At 37.0% G+C, this 22,383-nt stretch overlaps 1 protein-coding gene and 1 long non-coding RNA gene across 3 annotated transcripts in view; one reads left to right on the forward strand and one right to left on the reverse strand.

Annotated features, from left to right (window-relative positions):
• Nucleotides 1-12,601, reverse strand: part of LOC133652563 (uncharacterized) — a 105,753-nt gene extending 93,152 nt beyond the window's left edge. For both annotated transcript variants that reach the window (XR_009826594.1, XR_009826593.1), the window contains exons 1-4: nucleotides 12,506-12,601; nucleotides 9,739-9,855; nucleotides 9,274-9,389; nucleotides 8,691-8,807 (exon numbers count right to left, since the gene is read on the reverse strand). This is a non-coding gene — a long non-coding RNA (uncharacterized LOC133652563). The remainder of the gene's footprint in view (nucleotides 1-8,690; nucleotides 8,808-9,273; nucleotides 9,390-9,738; nucleotides 9,856-12,505) is intronic.
• A 70-nt stretch (nucleotides 12,602-12,671) lies between these two features.
• Nucleotides 12,672-20,200, forward strand: tgoln2 (trans-golgi network protein 2). Its single transcript, XM_062051451.1, has 4 exons — nucleotides 12,672-12,871; nucleotides 16,286-17,028; nucleotides 18,750-18,833; nucleotides 18,900-20,200. Exons 1-4 carry the CDS (start codon nucleotides 12,823-12,825, stop codon nucleotides 18,903-18,905), a joined length of 882 nt encoding a protein of 293 aa, XP_061907435.1. The 5' UTR covers nucleotides 12,672-12,822; the 3' UTR covers nucleotides 18,906-20,200.
• Nucleotides 20,201-22,383: the final 2,183 nt, after the last annotated feature.

The raw sequence follows: 22,383 nt of genomic DNA on the forward strand, positions 1-22,383 counted from the left end.
ATTTTATGATATTTACTCTTAAATTGATGCTGAGAATGCCATTGTCTATTTAGCTGATGCGACCACACACAGTTTAATGTTTAATAACACACAATTAGGCTAACCACATTGGAAACTATGCACCTGAACCTAGGTGACAACATTTTCAAGCCTGAAATAAACACAAATAAAATAATAAACATCTGCTCCTTCCCAACATACAGTGCACTTTATCTGATATAAAAGCATGTCAGCATTGTCCGAGCAGAGTAAAAACCTGGACGGGATCCCTGGTCCTCTTGCACTTTTACTGCATTTTTATTCGCCATTTGGCTTGCAGCTTAGACTTTAATTAATTCCTAGATAATGGGATGTAGCCCCTGGGATCTCATTAGGCATTTCAATTAGTGAAAAACACACAAGGTAGGTTACAGTTTTTGCTGGCTTTGGAGATGAGAGGTTATGCCAGAGATGGAACAATTATGCAGGAAGCGGGGTACTGACATGGACATAACGTACCTCCACCTCTTTACTGCTGTTATATTTGGAGGAGTACATTGGGGCTAACAAACCGATTGGTTCATTAAATATATAATGTCAATATAACCACACACCGGAATTGTCATTTAATTCTAAATTTAACAAGGTTGATATAAAATAAATATAACTTTATACGTGTGAGTATGTTGAAATACCACAACATTATTATATATATTTTTTTGTGAAACCGTCCTGTCTAGCCACTCAGGCAAATCATATTGTTGATGTAGATGCCCTAATCTGCTTAGGGTATTTGGTGCAATGTTTAGCATCAAAAAATCATTGTTATATAATAATAAACTAGAAGAAGGAATGTTACGTAGGCTGCATATTCCATACAGCAAGGACGTACTGTAACAGGATATCGCTAAATACAATTGGAAACAAAATATTGCTGGAAAACTGGGAAGTAGCTAAATCTAAACATCGAGACAAAACATTAACTTCACACCATTAAAACAAGTGCAGAGGCCAAATTATAAATGACAGCAAAATATTTGGATTGTAACAGGATACCAACCGCAAAACTAAACGTATATATTATATTTGTTGTAAGCAAATTGCCTGACAACACAAATAAAAATCATGGCAGAACACAACACTCATTAAGGTCAATAAAATACATTACTTGTGATGCTCAAATAGGTCCAACATTGTCCTTCATGGCTTAATGCTCAATTTGTGGACCCAACCAGATGTAAAAAAAAAAGGGAGCTTTAAAGGCTACTTCATTGAAGTTGTTAAAATCTTGAGAAAAGTATTTTGTCTTAAGAGTGTATGAATCATGATATCTGGCTAATATATCTGCCTCTATACCAGGGGTGACCATTATTTTTCCATCAAGGGTCACATTCTAAAAAAGAAAGCATGGCACTTTCAAATGCTAAAACCAATTCAATGTACAGCAGTATGTGCTAAATTTGTTCTGGAAAAACATTATCTAAGTGTTAATGTTATAGGTAATAAGGCAGATAGTTCTTATAGTTATATCCAATATACTTTATGTTGAGTCCATACAAAACAAGCTATGGGCCGAAAAGGGTCTCCGTGCCGCACTTTGGATACTCGTGCTCTAAAACGTTGGAAATACACCAACATTTGCACTGCTGCAGGTAAATAAACATATTGGATTTCAGCCCGCCGTGTGACGCCCGGAAGGGACTCGAGGTCAGGGGTTCTTAACCTTTTTGACCTCTGGACCCCAATTTTTTCACTCAAGTATTAACACTGAATTAGTAATCTTACTCTTGATTTGAATCATATTCAACACTAATTTGCGTGTTTGTATAGCAATCCGAGTGTGTGTTTTCAGATCAGCGTATGTGTGTTTTAGATCCGTGTGCGTGTTTTAAGTTGTCTGTCTGTCCCTAATCAGAATGAACCCTCGATAGGCTGTCTACTTACACGTGACTTTTGCGTCACATCTGCCGTGTAAGATTTGAGCGAGCGCATCCAGATTCGTGAGCATATCCAGATTCGTGAGCGTGTAATTAAACTTGTGCGCATGCATTCAGAAGTGCATGCGTGTATTACAATCTGCGTGTGCTTCACAACACTTTGAGCGTGACAGTCAAGCTATTTGGTTTTCGAGGCTTACCGTAGTTAGAGTAACTGATTGATTAATGGAAATAACCAATCCCAGACCAAGCCATCAATCCATTGTGCCTACATTTAACCAAGCACGGAAGACACTACGCAATTTAAACCAATCAGAAACAACGCGAGGTCTTCACGCACCACAGCTGTACGTTGTTTCGGATTAGTTTAAATTGCATGGCGTCTTCCATGGTTGGTTAAATGTAGGCACACCTCAGATAGGCACACGCAGATTGTACTACACGCACGCACTTCTGAATCGTACACGGTAGAAGTGTCGCAAAAATCCTGCTCCTCGCAGATCAAAGATACGCACGCACAGATTGTATCACATGCATGCGCTTCTGAATGTGCGCACAAGTTGTATTACACGCTCACGAATCTGGATGTGCGCACTCAAATCTTACACGGCAGAAGCGTTGCAAAAGTCACTTGTAAGTGACTTTTTGAGGGTTCTTTCTGATTAGGGACAGACAACTTAAAACACACGTACGAGGATCTAAAACACACGTAAGCGGAACTGAATACACATACTCAGATTGATATACAGACACACTAATTAGTACACACGCAGGCGAATTGGATTGCACGCACACAGATCGAGATACACATTTGCGATTAAATTTGCTACAATAATATTTCCAATACATCTCCAGTCAGATTCGGGCATAACAAATCTTTTAACATGATTTCTAGCCTCCATCATTCAAGGCACAAACCTGTGATTCCACTGTTGCTGACACTAACTAGGCTTCTCTGCGGTAAAACTCATGATCTGTCACTTAAATCACAGGTAACGAGTTGTCAAAACAGCCGGAAAAGCAATGTCTCCTCAAGCCTCGTTAGCAGAAGTCAAAGGTAACCATTTTATAACACAATGAGAAGCAACTTTAAAGGCCTACTGAAATGAATTTTTTTTATTTAAACGGGGATAGCAGATCTATTTTATGTGTCATACTTGATCATTTCGCGATATTGCCATATTTTTGCTGAAAGGATTTAGTATAGAACAACGACGATAAAGATTGCAACTTTTGGTATCTGATAAAAAAAAGGCTTGCCCCTACCGGAAGTAGCGTGACGTAGTCAGTTGAACATATACGCAAAGTTCCCTATTGTTTACAATGATGGCCGCATGAAGTGAGAGAGATTCGGACCGAGAAAGCGACAATTTCCCCATTAATTTGAGCGAGGATGAAAGATTTGTGGATGAGTAAAGTGCAAGTGAAGGACTAGTGGGGAGTTGAAGCTATTCAGATAGGGAAGATGCTGTGAGAGCCGGGGGTGACCTGATATTCAGCTTGGAATGACTACAACAGTAAATAAACACAAGACATATATATACTCTATTAGCCACAACACAACCAGGCTTATATTTAACATGCCACAAATTAATCCTGCATAAAAACACCTGCGTGTTTGTTATGCTAGCTCCTAGCTCCTCTGCTAGCTCCTAGCTCCATAGAACACGCCAATACAATTCAAACACCTGATCAACACACACAATCACTCAGCCCAAAAGACCGTTCACCTAACCCAAGGTTCATAAAGCTTATATATTTTTAAAAAGTTACGTACGTGACGCGCACGTACGGTACGGTACGTGTTATGCTAGCTCCTAGCTCCTATGCTAGCTCCTAGCTCCATAGAACACGCCAATACAATTCAAACACCTGATCAACACACACAATCACTCAGCCCAAAAGACCGTTCACCTAACCCAAGGTTCATAAAGCTTATATATTTAAAAAAAGTTACGTACATACGCAAAAAAAAGTTGCGCACATACGGTCAAGCGATCAAATGTTTAGAAGCCAAAGCTGCATACTCACAGTAGCACGTCTGCGTCTTTGTCATCCAAATCAAAGTAATCCTGGTAAGAGTCTGTGTTGTCCCAGTTCTCTACAGGCGTCTGTGTACCGAAGTCAAAAGTCCTCCTGGTTAGAGTCTCTGTTATCCGAGTTCTTCCATCTTGACTGCATCTTTCGGGAATGTAAACAAAGAAGCGCCGGCTGTGTACTGTTGTGGCTGACTACGTTCGAAAAATACGTCCATTTCGCACCGACAACTTTCTTCTTTGCTTGCCCGGCTTCCTTCTCCATAATGCAATGAACATGATTGAAACAGATTCACGAACACAGATGTCCAGAATACTGTGGAATTATGAAATGAAAACAGAGCTTTTTCATATTGGCTTCAATGTGGAAGGCATACCCGTGTTCCCCGGTCTACGTCACGCGCATACGTCATCCTCAGAGGCGTTTCGAACCGGAAGTTTAGCGGCAAATTTAAAATGTCACTTTATAAGTTAACCCGGCCGTATTGGCATGTGTTATAATGTTAAGATTTCATCATTGATATATAAACTATCAGACTGCGTGGTCGGTAGTAGTGGCTTTCAGTAGGCCTTTAAGTTAGTCCGTAAACTCACTGGTCATTATATTGGTTCTATAATAGTCACACTCTGAGAAGATCCTTGGGGTCAACCTCCCTTGTATCATGCTGAGAGGTACATTGTGATTTGAATAATGTAATCCTCTCATGCCGCTAAAATATGTAATGATATTAGTGGAAAAAAACATCCCAACTCCAACCACATGGCTACACATTAAAAAAAACTAACAAAAAAACTTAATACAGCATTATTTTCTTGCCGAATACAAACTGCAATCAACGGTACTTGGCTGTGTTTCAGAAAATAGGTGTTGCTGTAAAGTTGCAAGGCTACGTAGTCAAAATACAGTAACAGGCCACTCTATCCAATTATGCATTCGTTGCTGCACGGCTCAGCATCTGCCATGTATGTGCAAGGTCAGATTTTAAGATTTAATACATGTTAATTTTGCTCATTGAATTCTTTCAATCTCTTGCCAGTGTTTTATTTTGTGGGACGGGGCGTGGGGGTAGGCTGGCTTTGATCTTAAATTCAATTCAGGTTAACCCTTTGTATGTCAGACACAAAAAATTGCATCCAATGCCATTTAATCATGTTTGCCTCATTCAAAACTAATGAAGAAAAGATGGGTGATGCACAATAGTATAACATCCATTCACTTGTGACCTTATATTTTAATAAATTACAGAATGCTGTTTTTGCATCAGTCAAGTGAAAGGAATCAATTGTTTCTGTAACATTCTCCATGCTTAGCAAGACTCAGCTGGTGCCTTTGTGGGGATAGGTATGGCTGGCTGTGAGCTTAAGAACCTTGTTAATGTTTTATTCATAACGATTTGACCTTAAAGATGGAAATGCTAATCTGTGTCAAGAATGAGAGGGATCATTGGACTTTTCAAATGTCAAATAGTCTCACACAATTAAGACATATTCATTACAAGAACCCAGGTCCCTCACACCCTGCTGAGATGTAAAACACCTTCAATTAACATTAGAAGACATACCTTATCTCTCAAGCTCGAACATCCATTATCCTAAAGTCTATAATAACCTCTGTCACAATATTAACTTCAGTCACAAAAAAATAAACTTATATTTAAAGGGGAACTGCACTTTTTTGGGATTTTGCCCGTCATGCACCATGCACATCTTAAACGGAAACACATTTTATTTTTCTGTATATTTTAAATAGAAAATGATAGAATATAACCTAATTGCACTTAAAAAATACAACAAAATTAGTTTCCAGTACAACCGTCCAAGAGCAGAAATACAATATATAGTTACAGGGGAAGACAGGACTGGAAGACTGTTGGGTCGGCAGCTAGGGGTGGCACCTCATAAAAAAGGTAGGAAAGGTAAACATAGGGGCGGTAGGGGGGTGAGAAAAAGAGCAAATAGTAAAAACTGCTAGCAAAAGGCAGCTAACAATGCAGGTAATGGTGATACGATCTATTCCGCCTATAAACCACTTTAAAAAAACATGAAAAATGTTTTATATATATGCTGTAAATATATGTCAGGAGTCTGCAACCTTTACTATAAAAAGAGACATTTCACAGCCTCATCCACTAAGGAAAAATAGTATATACCTGGTAGGCACACAACGTAACACAGATTACAAACTTTTAAAAATGTTCATCTTTTTTTTTTTTTTACTTTACAGGAAAATCAATTTGTCTATGTAAAATTAAATTCTTGTTCCTTTTCTCTTTTCAACTAGTTTCATGGTTAGCTTACCACAAGGGTTGTACACTGGAGAAGCTGATTTAAACACGCAGGCTTCCAGTCCCTTTTACTTGCCTTCCTTGCGCCTCAGAACTTAGCCTGTGCGCATTTATGGCCTCACAGTCGTACATTTTTAAACTCTTATAAAAAAAATGCTAATTTTCTCACTCAAGGGTTAAAAAAAATCGGAGGGAGCCACAACAAAGAGGCAGAAGAGCCACATGTGGCTCCATAGCCGCGGGTTGCAGACCCCTGGTATATGTAGTAATAGGCACATTCATGGTAACATGTTATATTTACAGTATGTTGGACATTTTAAGCATTAACGTAATTTCTTTCCTGCACACCTTGATTTGATTTCATTTAATTTGAAATCAACATCAACAACAACAGAGAGCACTTTCTGCGTTTGCGTTGACTAATGGCAGACTTCAAGAGAGCCTTGGAGCGTTATCATGTAGCACTATTACTAAACCTTTCAAATAAGAACATTAAACAAGAACAGTGACTTACAATGTTCGCTCTCACTGGGATGCCAACTGATGGAATGGTTGTATCTTTCAGCACACGATTTGTACACTCCATTAACTGGTAAATTCAGAATAATCCTAATTCCTTCATATAAAAAATGCTTCCTAGCAATATTGCGGTGTTCTTATGCTGCGTTCCGTTTGTTGAGTGCCAAGTTGAGAATCACATCAAGTTGGTAGCGCTGGATTTTCAAAGTTGACCAACTTGGTACCACAATCTTCTACTATACAAGTGAGATGTATGATTTATAATCAAGCATGAACTTTTCCTAACTCAATTGGTAATGGCAATTGTTTTATTCATATAATTTAGTTTCATTGAGGGACATAAACGGTAAACTACTCCTTCATTCCTCAGCAAAAAATTATAAGATAGAAATAATAGAATAGAGCAGGGGTTCTTAACCTTTTTGACCTCGGGGCCAACTTTTCCACTGCAGAGAGGCCCAATGCCCACTCAAATATTAACACTGAATTAGTCATCTTACTCTTGATTTTAGTTGTATTCTATAATTATATCTAACCTACTTAGAGTTTAACAAATAATATCAAGCATGTGTTATTCCCAAAGATTATTATCAAGGCTTAGGTCAGGTTGAATACAAAAATGTGTACTTATCTAATACACTGAAAAAGAAGGCACACATAACAACTGTTGACATTTCTTTTTACATACAATTACGCAATTCTAAAATAAAGACATTCTAACTGTATTAATAACTAATTATAAAAATGATAATAATTATTTTTGTTTATTAAATAAACTAAACATTTTTTTTTACTGCAAATGAAAATACAGCTTTACCACTTTATTCATACATTTTGCACTTAAGAAACCTCTCTGTGACTTTAGCTCCAGACCTTTTTGTTTGTTTAATATTGCCATTACTGCCACAAGTGGTGGAAAAGTGTATTCCAACTGAGTTCCGCTCTGGCCCATATGAACCACAGCTGAAAAATATATATTTTTAGGGGTCCACGCCGTTGTTGAGTGTCTGTGCTGTCTTTAACTCGGCAGAGTAACATTGTAATATTCTTCCATATCAGTAGGTGGCAGCAGGTAGCTAATTGCTTTGTAGATGTCATGAACATGGTTTGTCGTGATCACAATATGCGGGAGGCAGTGTGTAGGTAAAAGGGTATCTAACACTTAAACCAAAAATGAACAAAAGGCGAGTGCCGCTAAGAAAAGGCATTGAAGCTTAGGGATGTCTATGCAAAACGAAACTAAAACTGAACTGGCTGCAAAGTAAACAAAAATAGAATGCTGGACGACAGCAAAGACTTACAGCGTGTGGAGCAGACGGCGTCCACAAAGTACATTCGTACATGACGATCAACAATGTTCTGTTCACACAAAGAAGGATAGCGTCCGCACAACTTAAATCGTCTTGATTGCGAAAACAAAGCAGGTGCGGGGAATGTTCAAGGAAGACATGAAGCTGCTACAGGAAAATACCAACAAAACAGGAAAAGCAAACAAAAAAAGGAGCGCAAGACAAGAACTAAAACACGACACACAGGAAAACACCAACAACCTCCAAATAAGTCACGGCATGATGTGACAGGTCGTGACAGTACACTTACTTTGAGACAAGAGCTATAGTGATCCATGGTTGGTCATCGTTTGAATTCATATCCAACAATTGCGAGAACGACTTTTTAATTGTCAATATTGTCTGCTGACTTTCATTTTTCAATGATTTCTACTTGTTTGCCACGGGATTTTTTCAATGAAAAAAATGTGCCTTTGTTTAGAAAAGGTTGAAAAACACTGCTCTAAACAGTCCAGACATAAAATTACACATTTACCTTGTGTAAGCTTTTTGTAGACAAACAAACTTTTACTGTTAAGAAACACTGGACTAGAGAAGGTGTAACAATTCAGACATTAACCTTGGAACAAAAGGAGGCAAACTTACCTGATGTAACATCCTCTCCAAGTGCTTAGGTCTACATTATTGCTGTGCTTGATTATCCTTAATCAGTCATTTTATGGTCCGGAAAAGGCTGAAAAAAGCTTGATGTGAGGTGGATTTCTGTGGAAAGGGAAGATGGAACAAGTGAATAGAGTGCAACATTATAAAGTCGAATTACGCACCTGCAATCTGGTAGTTGACTTTGGTACTAAACAAAGTTGTTAAGGCATCTAAAGTAATGAGAAACTGTCGCAAACACATTGCATCAGCTTAAAGTTAGTAGCAGTCATGGCGCCCTGTAGTAACGTGAGTGCCTTTTGACCAATCATTGAGATCGCCTGAAACCAAGTTGGCTTTACTAGATAAATAGATAGTACTTTATTGATTCCTTCAGGAGAGTTCCCTCAGGAAAATGTAAATACTACTCTCTCCATACATGACTCTGAACAGTCCAGACACAAAAATTACACATGTACCTTGTGTAAGCTTTTTGTAAACAAACCAACCTGTACTGTTAAGAAACACTGGAATAGAGAAAGTGTAACAATTCCGACATTAATCTTGGAACAAAAGCAGGCAAATTTACCTGATGTAACATCCTCTCCAAGTGCATTGGCCTACATTATTGCTGTGCTTGATTATCCTTAATCAGTCATTTTATGGTCCGGAAGAGGCGGAAAAAGCTTGATGTGAGGTGGATTTCTGTGGAAAGGGAAGATGGAACAAGTGAATAGTGTGCAACATCATGAAGTCGAATTAGACACCTGCAATCTGGTAGTTGACTTTGGTACAAAACAAAGTTGTTAAGGCATCTAAAGTAATGAGAAACTGTCGCAAACACATAGCATCAGCTTAAAGTTAGTAGCAATCATGGCGCCCTGTAGTCTTGTGAGTGCCTTTTGAGATTGCCTGAAACCAAGTTGGCTTTACTCTCTCCATACATGACTCTGAACAGTCCAGACATAAAATTGCACATTTACATTGTGTAAGCTTTTTGTACACAAACCAACTTTTACTGTTAAGAAACACGAACAAAAGCAGGCAAACTTACCTGATGTAACATCCTCTCCAAGTGCTTAGGTCTACATTATTGCTGTGCTTGATTATCCTTAATCAGTCATTTTATGGTCCAGAAAAGGCTGAAAAAAGCTTGATGTGATGTGGATTTCTGTGCAAAGGAAAGATGGAACAAGTGAATAGTGTGCAACATAATAAAGTCGAATTAGACACCTGCAATGGACCTGTTCAAGGATTCAGCAAGCTCGTTCTCGCGAGACTCTTTTTTTGAAGGGTCAAAGGTCGGGAGGGATAAACAAACCCAGAAAATGGCTTCCTTTTTATTGAGTGGTGCTGATTTGGAAGTAAATGTCGACTTTGAGTATTTTATGCGATGGCGTGTTGACTCATTGAAAGACCATTCGCGTTGTTGTGGACTAAAGGCGTCTGGAAATAAAAAAAATATCTTGCTTCCAGGGCTTTTGCTGCGTGGGAAATGGGAGTAAAAGCCAAGAAAACTGAACAAGAAGTGAACGACGAAAAGACCGCGGACTACCAAAAAACTTTGTTGGCAAAAGACAGTGGAGAGTGCACAACTGCGCACACAACAAGGAGACGAAGCCGAAGAACGAAGAAGAGACAGTCATGGCGACGACGAGTGACAGAGAATAGAACGAGGATGGACAAGTCTACCCTAAACCCACTCCTCTCCTGCAAATTAAATTTCACAGATGCTGCCCATACCTATGCTCCTTCAAAGGCTGTGCTACTGCTACTTACCATGAATTGATTTACGTGGACCCCGACTTAAACAAGTTGAAAAACGTATTCAGGTGTTACCATTTAGTGGTCAATTGTACGGAATATGTACTGTACTGTGCAATCTACCAATAAAAGTTTCAATCAATCAAAGGCTGCAAAGCATTGCACTTTCAAATACAAAAATGAGTAGAGGAGTGTTATGTGTGTGTATATGTGTAAATAAATGAACACTGAATTTCAAGTATATATTTTATTTATATATATATTTATATTTATATATATATTTATATATATATATATATATATATATATATATATATATATATATATATATATATATAAATACTTGAATTTCAGTGAATTCTAGCTATAAATATACTCCTCCCCCCTTAACCCCGCCATCTCCCGAATTCGGAGGTCTCAAGGTTGGCAAGTATGCCATATGGTAGACTGACCATACGTCCTCTTTTGCGGGGCTGTCCGGGCGGAGTTTCTTAAATGCCTCAAATGTCCGGCATTTTGAGTTAGGGTTGCGTGTATTTTCAATGTACGTTCAGGGTTAAGAAGGGGTTAAAAACAAAACATATTGTGAAGGTGTGCGCAGCAGCATTCGTGAGGGAGGGGCAGAGACAGAGAGAGCGAGAGTTATGATAAACGCGTATGCGCTGCTTTTTGTCGATAGATTTATCAGATTTAATTTTTTATTATCTATAGCAGGGGTGTCAAAAGTGTGCCCCGGAGGCCATTTGCGGCCCACAGCTTATGTTTTAAAGGCCCACGGCACATTCTAAAAATACTATTAAAATAAACAAATACATAACAAAAGTGAAATAAAAAAGCTTAAAGGGGAAATGTAATTTAGAAAAAGTTGCAATGTTGACTAATTAAAACAAAGATGTTTTTTTTTTTTTTTCAAACTGTCATTGCTCAAAACATTATATTGAATCAAAATCAATGTTATTATGAATTATTGACCTATCCAAGGTTCTGATTACTTCACATTAAATATTCCACTTTGAAAAATATTTTTGGTGGAAGATTTTGCATATTTTGTGTGTTTGCCATTAAAAACATAGTTTTGTTTGACAAAAAAGGGCGGAAAACAAACAAACAAAAAAAACAACATAAAAAAAACTAAAACATTTTGAAATCTGAAGTTGATGTAGACTCCAGAGATTTAAAGGTTAAATATAAAATGTATGTATGCCCTGGCACACCATTATCATCATTTCATGACTGAAGCAAAACACTTTTTACACTTTTATACTGAAATAAATACACCTAAAACTTATTAAATAAAAACATAGAAAAAACTACCAGCAGTGGTAAAGTTCAGATCCATGAAGGAAAGAAGAATGTGAATGAATGTTTATAACTGAATACATTTACATATGTATACAAATTTGTTTTCTTTTTTTTTCTTTTTTATCATGAATTAAGTAACGTTTATGTCAACCTTTTTCCAAAACACAATATAGAATGTGAGATATAACAGGATAATGCATACGTTTATAAAAAAAAATTAAAAACTCTTACAAAAAAGTGGGACCCCAAAAATGTACTGTGGGACCCCATTTTGAAAATTCCTAGCGCCAACACTGCTGTCAACAGAGGAGAAAAAATGCTTTATTTAAATAAATATATTAGTTATAAAGCAAGTTCGAGTATCATTGGCACATTTTCACCTAGTCCCGGCCTTGGCGTGCTGCCCGCCTTGGCACGCATATACAGGTATGTGTCCTCTTTTTGGGATTTCAGAATATGGTCAGCCTACCATGGTGAGATCACCATATTTAAAATAACACTCATGAATGTCACACATTGTTTGTTTCCATCTTGTGAGGTTATATGTACTATTCGAACATCCCACAACTGCGCAAATTGTCTTCGGCATATTAAAACATATACACGACACAAAATACACAAACATTCTAAATCACGCTAAACTGTAAGCTAAGTCAATGCTAGAACAATGCTTATATTTATGAGTTAAGGGGAGTAATAGCGTCAAACAACACTGCTGTAAACTTGCTTGGAAATAGCCAGCGTCTAACTCTAACCTGATTAAAAGTGGATACCGGGTAGTTTTCGAGGACTCCTGAAACAAAATAGTATTCTTTTTTGCTCTCCTCGTCCAAAATGGCGGCGGTGACATCTAGCGGCTTGTACGAGACACTGTTTTAACTGACCTCCAGAGTCTAGGTGGCAGTAACGAGCATTTTCCCGTGTCGCGTTCAGATTCCTCGCCAGAAGAAAGAGCCGGTGCTGAGTGCGCACACGGAAGCAAAAAGAAGCTGTGACGCTGTCAAATCTGCTCACTCCTTTTTGTCGTGAGCACAAAAAAGCAGTGCTTTAATTTATTTCCTGCGCGACCACCATGAGGTCTGTTTTCTTCTTTATGCTGATGTATTGCTACTTGGTCATAGGTGAGTCGTGTTTTACCTTCTTTTATTTCGCTAGTTAGTTATTATAAAGCGTTTATCGATAATCCCTGTTGGTTAGTTAACGCCACCTGTCCGTTTGAGGGTGAACGAGTCTCGCCTATATGGTTGGCTTGTTTAGTTTTACTTGTTTCGAATCTAATATCACTGAAAAGTATCGACATTTTTTAAATAATCACGGTGTTTCATCATCATCATCATTTCTTTTTATTCCTTTCATGAAAATGCATATATAAAAGCCACGTACAGTTCACACTTCCGTTGTTTTTTTGTTTCTTATACATTTCCATGATCAGAAAGGAGCAGATGGAAGACTAGTATTCTTATATTTATCTGCCCCCTTTTTTAACACAAATTATTTTAGATGACTTTATCACTGTTCCCGAACTCCAACATACTTTTTAATTTTCGTTTAAACATTTTCACAATGACACATCCAATCAAAATCATAAATCAGTTTAAGTTAAAGTACCCAAAATTATTCTCTGCATCTGACTATAGAGATGTCCGATTATATCGGCCTGCCGATAATATCGGCCAATAAATGCTTAACAATGTAATGTCGGAAATTATTGGTGTCGTTTTTTTAATTATCGGTATCGTTTTTATTTTCTTTATTTTTTTTATTAAATCAACATAAAAACCACAAGATACACTTACAATTAGTGCACCAACCCAAAAAACCTCCCTCCCCCATTTACACTCATTCACACAAAAGGGTTGTTTCTTTCTGTTATTAATATTCTGGTTCCTACATTATATATCAATATATATCAATACAGTTTGCAAGGGATACAGTCCTTAAGCACACATGGTTGTGCGTGCTGCTGGTCCACTAATAGTACTAACCTTTAACAGTTAATTTTACTCATTTTCATTAATTACCAGTTTCTATTTAACTGTTGTTTTACTTTCTTTTTTATTCAAGAAAATGTTTTTAATTTATTTATCTTATTTTATTTTATTCATATTATAAAAAAGGACCTTATCTTCACCATACCTGGTTGTCCAAATTAGGCATAATTATGTGTTAATTCCACGACTGTATACATCGGTATCGGTTGATATCGGTATCGGTAATTAAAGAGTTGGACAATATCGGATATCAGCAAAAAGCCATTATCGGACATCCCTACATCTGACCCATGCCCTTGATCACCCCCTAGGAGGTGAGGGGAGCAGTGAGCAGCAGCGGTGGTCGTGCCCGGCAATCATTTTTGGTGATTTAAACCCCAATTCCAACCCTTGATGCTGAGTGTTAAGCAGGGAGGTAATGGGTCCCATTTTTATAGTCTTTTGGTATGACTCACGACCTACCGATCTCAGGGCGGACACTCTAACCACTAGGCCACTGAGCAGGTTTGATATATTCTTGCAACTTTTTAAGTCTTTCTTTAGAGAATTCCACGCTTTCACACCAGCAACAGACATCTGTTTCAAATGTGTTCGCGCTCTTGGATGTTTAAAGTCATACGGCCTTTTGTGATTCTCATCTTCAGACGTGAACACAAATAACTTTAGTAAGTCCTTTGGAAGAACTTTATTTCTAGCTTTGAACATCACTAATACAGTATGCAATTCTACAATGTCTTTTAGTTTTAATAATCCTGACCTAATGAAGAGTGGATTTTTGTGGTCTCTATATCCTACTTAAAAAAATATTACGAATTGCTCTTTTCTGTAAAAGAAATAAAGGCATTATGTTGCTGTGATATGTATTTCCCAATATTTCTGCACAATAATTGAAATAAGGTAGAATAATTGATCAATATAACATTCTCATTGTATTATATGGGAAACTATTCAACATTGTTAAAAATAAATACGTTTTTAGATACCTTATTTTTCACATGCAATATAAATGGTGTTTGATTTATTATTGAGCACAATAGTATCATTAACAAAACATACATTTCAAGACATGCCATCTACTAACTTATAAAGAAAAGAAAAAAACATAACTTTTTGAGTACTAATGGATATAGGAAAAAGAGCTTTCGCTTTTAGCCCGGCTAAGTATCCTATTAATAACACAAAGCATAAACGTTCGTACATATTTACTTGACTGATTAAATGGGGAGAATACAGGTGCATCTAAATACATTAGACTATTTCCATTTTATTTAAAATATTGAACTTTTTATATTTTTGAGAAATGGACTTCACACACTGAGTGCATGAGGAAATAATTAACAACAAGCGTACAAATAAAAATCCCATATTCAGGATTTCATGAAATTTAAATCGTCAAATCCATTGATCATCACATAAACTGCAAAAAACTTACTCAGCCTTTAATTTGTGTCTTGGTCTGAATTGAACTCCTGTAAAATAAAACAAAACAAACAAACAAACAAAAAAAACAAAAAAAAAAATTAAAAAAAATTATAATTAAAAAAAATAAATACATACATACATACATACATACATACATACATACATACATACATACATACATACATACATACATACATACAGTACAGGCCAAAAGTTTGGACACACCTCATTCAATGTGTTTTCTTTATTATCTTGACTATTTACATTGTAGATTGTCACTGAAGGCATCAAATCTATGAATGAACACATGTTGGGTTATGTACTTAACAAAAAAAAGGTTAAATAACTGAAAACATGTTTTATAGTCTAGTTTCTTCAAAATAGCCACCCTTTGCTCTGATTACTGCTTTGCACACTCTTTGCATTCTCTCGATGAGCTTAAGCACACCTGTGAAGTGAAAACCATTTCAGGTGACTACCTCTTGAAGCTCATCGAGAGAATGCCAAGAGTGTGCAAAAAAAGTAATCAGAGCAAAGGGTGGCTTTTTTTAAGAAACTAGAAAAGTGGCGAAAGAAACTAAACAAATATTTAAGAAAAATAATTTGGAAACGTTTCGCGGGACAGTTTAAAATACGCAACGGATTATTTTTTACGTAGGTCTGTTTTAGGGAAACAAAAGAGCAGATTATACAGTGCATCTGGAAATTATTAACAGTGCTTCACTTTTCCCACATTTTACGTTACAGCCTTATTCCAAAATGGAATACATTCATTTTTTTCCTCACAATTATTCACACCACACACCAAAATTGATAATGTATGTTGCTGTATGTATACTTTTAACCCAGCAGATTTGGTCACATTTTCAGTAGCCCCATAATAAATTCATAAAAGAACCAAACTTCCTGAATGTTTTTTGTGACAAACAAGTATGTGCTCCAATCACTCTATCACAAAAAATAAGAGTTGTAGAAATTATTGGAAACGCAAGACAGCCATGACATTATGTCCTTCACAAGTGTATGTAAACTTTTGACCATGACTGTAAATAAGCAACCATTTATAAAACAATGATCATCTCTGGGAGTTTGCAAGGAATAAACATGTGAATCCATTTGCAGGGACAACTTTAGAAGAACCTCCCATTTTAAATGCAAATGTGTCAGGTCAAACAAACACCCACAATGGCAAACTGAATGAGCCCAATGAAGTCCTTACTAATACACTTCAAGATACGACTACTGTGAAGGACACTTCTAAGATGCCGCAGACACAGAAAAAAGCATCTGCAGAACCTGTAAACTCCCAAAACAACGAAGCTAAGAATAAAGACATGGGAGATGGGAAGATGGGAACAGCTGACAATAACAACATATCAGGGGCTATAGACAGCAAAGGAGAACACCCTGAAGAGGAAGGTGCAAAAAAAACAGATGAAACAGGAGCTAAGCCTGCAGACAACACATCAGAAAAAGACCTCAGCAAGGAAACCAAAGCAGATCTTGCAGAGGACGCAAAAAATTTTGAACTCATCAAGCCGGGGAGTTCAGAACCTGGGCCTGCCTCAGATAAAAAACCAGAAAAAGGGACTGCAGAGGAGGCACAATCAGAAGGCGAGGTCACAAAATCTGCAGACAAACTTCCAAACAAGGAGAATTCAGACAACGATCCTGCCAAAGAGTCACAATCTGAAAAAAAAACTGACATTGAGACAAAACCAGGAGATGAAGCCAAGAATGTAGGAATAGGGAACGACCACTATGATGTAAGTGATGAGACAGAAAGCAGCCATTTCTTCGCATACCTGGTCTCTGCAGTAGTGCTGGTGGCAGTGCTTTACATCGCTTACCACAACAAGCGGAAGGTATGTACGAGGTCTATGAAACTTTGGTTCTAATTTAGCGTTTTCCTCCACAGGCTCACTCACAGCTGCAAAGGTCACATCTGCAAAATTTGATAAACATTTTTTTTCAATAGCGGTGAATGAGGAGTTTTTGGAAAATTATTATTCATGCTCATTCTTTTTAGACCCAATCAATGCTACTTAGACTTTGGTTGTCCATGAACCATAGTCCATACAGCAACACACTTAAGTTTTTAACAGCAACTACTTGGGATGTCCCGATTTTTGGCCTGTGGCCTGAAATCCGATACAATTTTGAGTCCCACTCCACTTTGACAATAAATTATAAAACTGTAAATGTTTTACAGCAACTAGCTAAAGTAAACACAATAACATACTTTAAGACTATGTTTACACTGCAGGCCAAAGTGTCCCAAATCTAACTTTTTCTTTTGGAATCTGATTTTTTTCTAGCTGAATGTTTACACTGCAAGTAAAATGTGATCTTTATCAGACTCCAGTTAGTATAAACCGACACAAGTCCCAATGTGGTCTTGACGTCACTTGCATGCGCAGTTCGAGAGTGTAAACCGTAGTAAAGTGTAAATCAGAAGTTGATCTATCAAAATGAGCTATACTTCTTGTCGATGAAGATTTGGCTTGCCACTGGTGATAAAAGTAATTGTTTATGTTATTAAATATTTTATTTGATATCTAAATCAACGTTTCGAAACTTAAGGCATCAATGTTTGATGTGTCAGCAGCGTAAATTGATTGACATTGCTGGTAGCTTTTTTCGACAAATCGGCTCATTTTGACAGAACAAAGAATTCCTTAAATGAGGAAGTAACTACTACACGAGAAAACATGGGCGCCACAGATCAACGTGTTAGTGGGTTTGTGCCATGGCTGTTGTGTAGAGGAAGTAGGCAGATGGAAATCAACTGCAAGATAAGGAAGAAGAGAACTGCAAAAAGGAAAGTGACAAATGACGTAACTTGCCCAAAGATAACGTTAAAGTCTCAAACAGGTCGCATTTCCGTTTAAACTTTAGCCACATTTGAAAAGATCAGATTCCAATCAGATTCGGACTATCTCCTGATGTGGCCCGAAAATGAAACATATTGATTTAATCACTTTAGTGTCATTTAAATACTGATACTATACTAGGTATTGATAGTATCGCCATCTGGATCGATCACCTCATTGAAGTTTTTGTGGTTAGCTTCTTGTGTTGTCCTGCTCTGTCTGTGTGTGTGTGTGTGCGTGTGCGTAAAGCATGCTTAGCCATTCCTTTCCCTCTAGTTCTCCAGTGATAATGTACATGGAAGACACTTAGTTTGTTTTGCGTTATGGTGGTGAGGATTAGTGTCTTACAAGCGGCTTTGCACTGTCGATAGACAATGCTTTCAATGCTACTTGCTCTCAATTTCGAGCCAGTGTTCTGGGAAGACACGCCCCCTCCTAAGGTAAATATCCTCAGCCGATTGCTAAAGACAAATATTGTCCGACGTCTCCAGTGCTGCTGTACTGATGAATATGAAGTATCCAGTGACTTGATGTATATTTGTTTTTCCTGTCCGCACAATGAAATATTGTTAGCAGAAGACAGAAATTCTAAATACATAATTTTGTGGCGCAGGTTTATATATTTCACTATTTGACAAGTAATTAGTAGTAACTGTTAAATACAACTGTACCTCATCACATTTAATCCAGTGCCTCTGTTGTTTTTTATCCAGATAATTGCTTTTGTTTTGGAGGGAAAGCAATCAAGATCTGCTCGTCGTCCAAAATCCACAGAATACCAAAAACTGGAACAGCATGTAGGTTTTTACTTTATTAATTGTTTTGGTTTGAGTTGAATTAATGGAAGTTTTTCTTTCTTTCAGTTGTAACCAGATGTTGTTTTCTTGACGCTGAATACACTGTAGGGTGGAATCAGAAGACGATGAGCGGATGTGATCGTTATAACTGACATACTTTTTGGCCCGTGTTGACGTTGTTCTACTCTGTAGATGGATGCTTATTGCATGACTATGCAGATCATACTGTTGCCTTATTGTCAGAATGAGTACAACACAGTGAAAGCAAAGTGTTCATGCTCTTTGCACCCATTTCTTTATTCCACTTTCTAATAATATAACTGCAAAGACTCAGGAAAATTTGGTAGCAGATGAAAATTTTAGCTGTTTTTCCGTGTTATGTCTTGCTTTGTTTGTACAGCTATGATTGCACTGTGAACCAAAATATGCCATTATGACTCCTTTATAGTCAAATTCTAAGATTTTTTTTATGCTTTATAAATTATTTAAAGCTGCCTGCTAACATATAAGGACAGTTTGCATGTGTTTGCAGTTTACATTTTGTTCTTATAAAACATTTTTCCAAAACTTTTTGAATGCGGTGATTAGATTTGCTTGTATTACGAGAAGTGAATTGGAAGGTTTAATGTAAAACAGTGTATGGCTCAAATACTGGAACCCTGGTAGCCTACAGAACCCATGTACTAATAACGCATGTCAATGTTTTGTTGAATCTAATATCTTAAGACTTATAAATTTTGAGTTTTCTAAAATGTACGTTGTTGATGTATGGCACTTTCCCTGTTCTGTAAGAAAAACATGTATACAATGACATTGAAAGCAGGAAACTATGCGAGTTCCTGAACTATTTATCATGTTCCTGTGTTGGATGTGGCGTAACCACTCCCAGGTGTCACAGTTAATGTCACTTTATTTGCTTTGTAAAGGTATGCGCTATCTGTAAACCGTCACCGTGTTTACTCTTGATGTTATCTGAAGTCTTTGTGATAATCACCTCATTCTTAGGGATTTTTACCAATTTGCTGCTTTTTGTCAAACTGACCAACATATGCATTTATTGACAGGTGATCTGCACTTTTGAAGAAAATGTATAAATGCTCGAAGTCGAAGATAAATAAAATATTTGTACTAGAGTAGATTTTTATCAGAGTTCTGTGCCAAATGACTATTTTATTTTATGTATTCAGGTGGTCTTAATTCTATTGTATTGAAAATAACTATGTACAGTTACTTGGCAGTAGAAAAAAACCTCCACACATTTTTATTAGGAAATCTGCAAAGCCACATTTTCATCCACCTGTCTAAAATGCTTGGGGCATCTTGCTGTCTGCGTGTAGTACAAAATAAAAAAAATGTTTGTACTTGGACTTCTTATCATCCCTTACGTGTGCGTCATATTGGCTGACAAAGGAAAACCTGACTGACAAGTAGGTCATGTTTATTTCCGCTGTGAACGCAGTTTGCTTGTCAGTGTCACAATGTAGCACCTGTATGGGGCTAAACATGGGCCTGAATGCTTTGTACTTCAACAAATTAACTTTGAAACGAAAAGGAAAAATCAAGTTTTAATGTTCAGAATGTTGAAAAATACATCAGTATACACCCTGTGAACCTGTAAGGGAAAAACGGTAGAAAATGGATGGCTGGATGGATATTCAAAATATTTTTTTTCAGGTTGAATACAATAATAATCTGGTAATTATTTAAAAAAAAAAAAAGAAATTAATTTGTAATTTTTTGATATTTAAGCTGTTTTTTCAGATTCGGTTTCATTTTTTAAAATCAGGTTTAGTTCTTTTAATTTCTAATTCAAATCTTTTTCAAATTCAGACTGCAAAAATATTTGAATCTGAAAAATACAAGCTCAAATATGAAAATGAAGAAATTAATTCAAAATAGTTATAAAAGTAAATCATAATTAGGGCTGTAACGGTTAACATTGGATTTAAAAAAAAGCCTCAATGTATATTCTGGTGCTTTTATGAATTGTTTGAGTGTATTCAATCAAAATTGATCAAATCTGGACCGCATGGAGTGGCCAGAAATGTGTTTATAGTCGTAATGTAACCCTATTATTTGGTCTCTACCTACTTTGACGGGTTTTTTTTTTTGATTGATTGAAACTTGTATTAGTAGATTGTACAGTACGGTACATATTCCGTACAATTGACCACTAAATGGTAACACCCGAATAAGTATTTCAACTTGTTTAAGTCGGGGTCCACGTAAATCAATTCATGGTACGGCTGTGGGTTAAAGGCGGGTTACAGTTAAGTTGTTTACATGATAGTTTTGTTGTCTTCCTTGCTAGAACACAACTGCAGGACACGCTCGACTCCACTTTATTTCTACACCTTTCGCTCTATTTTTCTTTTTTTTCTCGCTATATTCTCCCCTGTCCGTCCCCTATTCGGGCACAGGGAAACAAACAGGTAGGAACCAAAATGTGGGACCGTATAAAATAAAATTAATTACAATACAACAAATGCGTTATCTGAAAATAATAGTATTATGACTCGATAATATGTAAATAAGAATTCCTGCCCAACATTAATTATTTTCCATACATGAGGATAAAGTACTAAATCAAATGTTACAATAGTTTCCACTGGGCTGCTGCAATAAAGCTCACATGATTAAAGATTAAAGTACCAATGATTGTCACACACACACTAGATGTGGTGAAATTTGTCCTCTGCATTTGACCCATCCCCTTGGGGAGCAGTGGGCAGCAGCGGCGCCGCGCCCGGGAATCATTTTGGTGATTTAACCCCCAACTCCAACCCTTGATGCTGAGTGCCAAGCAGGGAGGTAATGGGTCCCATTTTTTATAGTCTTTGGTATGACTCGGCTGGGATTTGAACTCCAACCTACAAGAGCAGTGATGTGTGGGTGCCATGATCTATATAGCAGCGGACTGGTTATATTTCTATCAGTGTGCACACGTTTAAAGTGAGATTGTGGATGATGCACATGTATTGTTAAAATAAAAATGAATTTTGGCAAGCAAAAAATATCTTCATTAAACTATTTCCCTAAAATATACACCGAGGCTATAATGTGTGTTTCGAACAAACAAATCACTACTCAATTACTAAAGTAATAAAATCAACCCTAATCATAATATTATTCAATATTCAAACTGGAAAAAAAAAAGCTGTGCATATTTGGCCCTATTACACAAAACCAACTTTCCATACCCATTTGTACCTGCTGTTGTGTATTTTGAGCACACATTAATCTCGAAAATGTGAAATGAAATTGTGGAGATATGAAATAATCTGGCCTTTCTTTATACAAACGTTTGTACTTCTGCTTAACGATCCGTTTAGAATTTGCTCAACCTGTGACATGTTTCACATCGACAACATTAGCGGATTATAGGTCAAATTTAAATGCGCTAAAAACTACAACATGGCTGACGGGGAGAAGACACAGTCGAAGTGGGGGCACGTAAATAAGACCGCCCACAAAACGTAGTATGCTGTAGAAACAATCTGAAAGTGGCTTGAAGTCGAAGATGGTCTTTAAAACATTATCTATGCTAAAT

Source organism: Entelurus aequoreus, linkage group LG06 (genome assembly GCF_033978785.1).
Source record: "Entelurus aequoreus isolate RoL-2023_Sb linkage group LG06, RoL_Eaeq_v1.1, whole genome shotgun sequence".
NCBI classification, from domain to species: Eukaryota; Metazoa; Chordata; class Actinopteri; order Syngnathiformes; family Syngnathidae; genus Entelurus; species Entelurus aequoreus.

Excerpts from the sequence above, each read along its gene's own strand:
- tgoln2 (XM_062051451.1), top strand. The coding sequence starts at position 12,823 with ATGAGGTCTGTTTTCTTCTTTATGCTGATGTATTGCTACTTGGTCATA. Across the intron at positions 12,872-16,285 it reads GTATTGCTACTTGGTCATAG|GGACAACTTTAGAAGAACCT; the intron begins GTGAGTCGTGTT and ends ATCCATTTGCAG. Across the intron at positions 17,029-18,749 it reads CTTACCACAACAAGCGGAAG|ATAATTGCTTTTGTTTTGGA; the intron begins GTATGTACGAGG and ends TTTTTTATCCAG.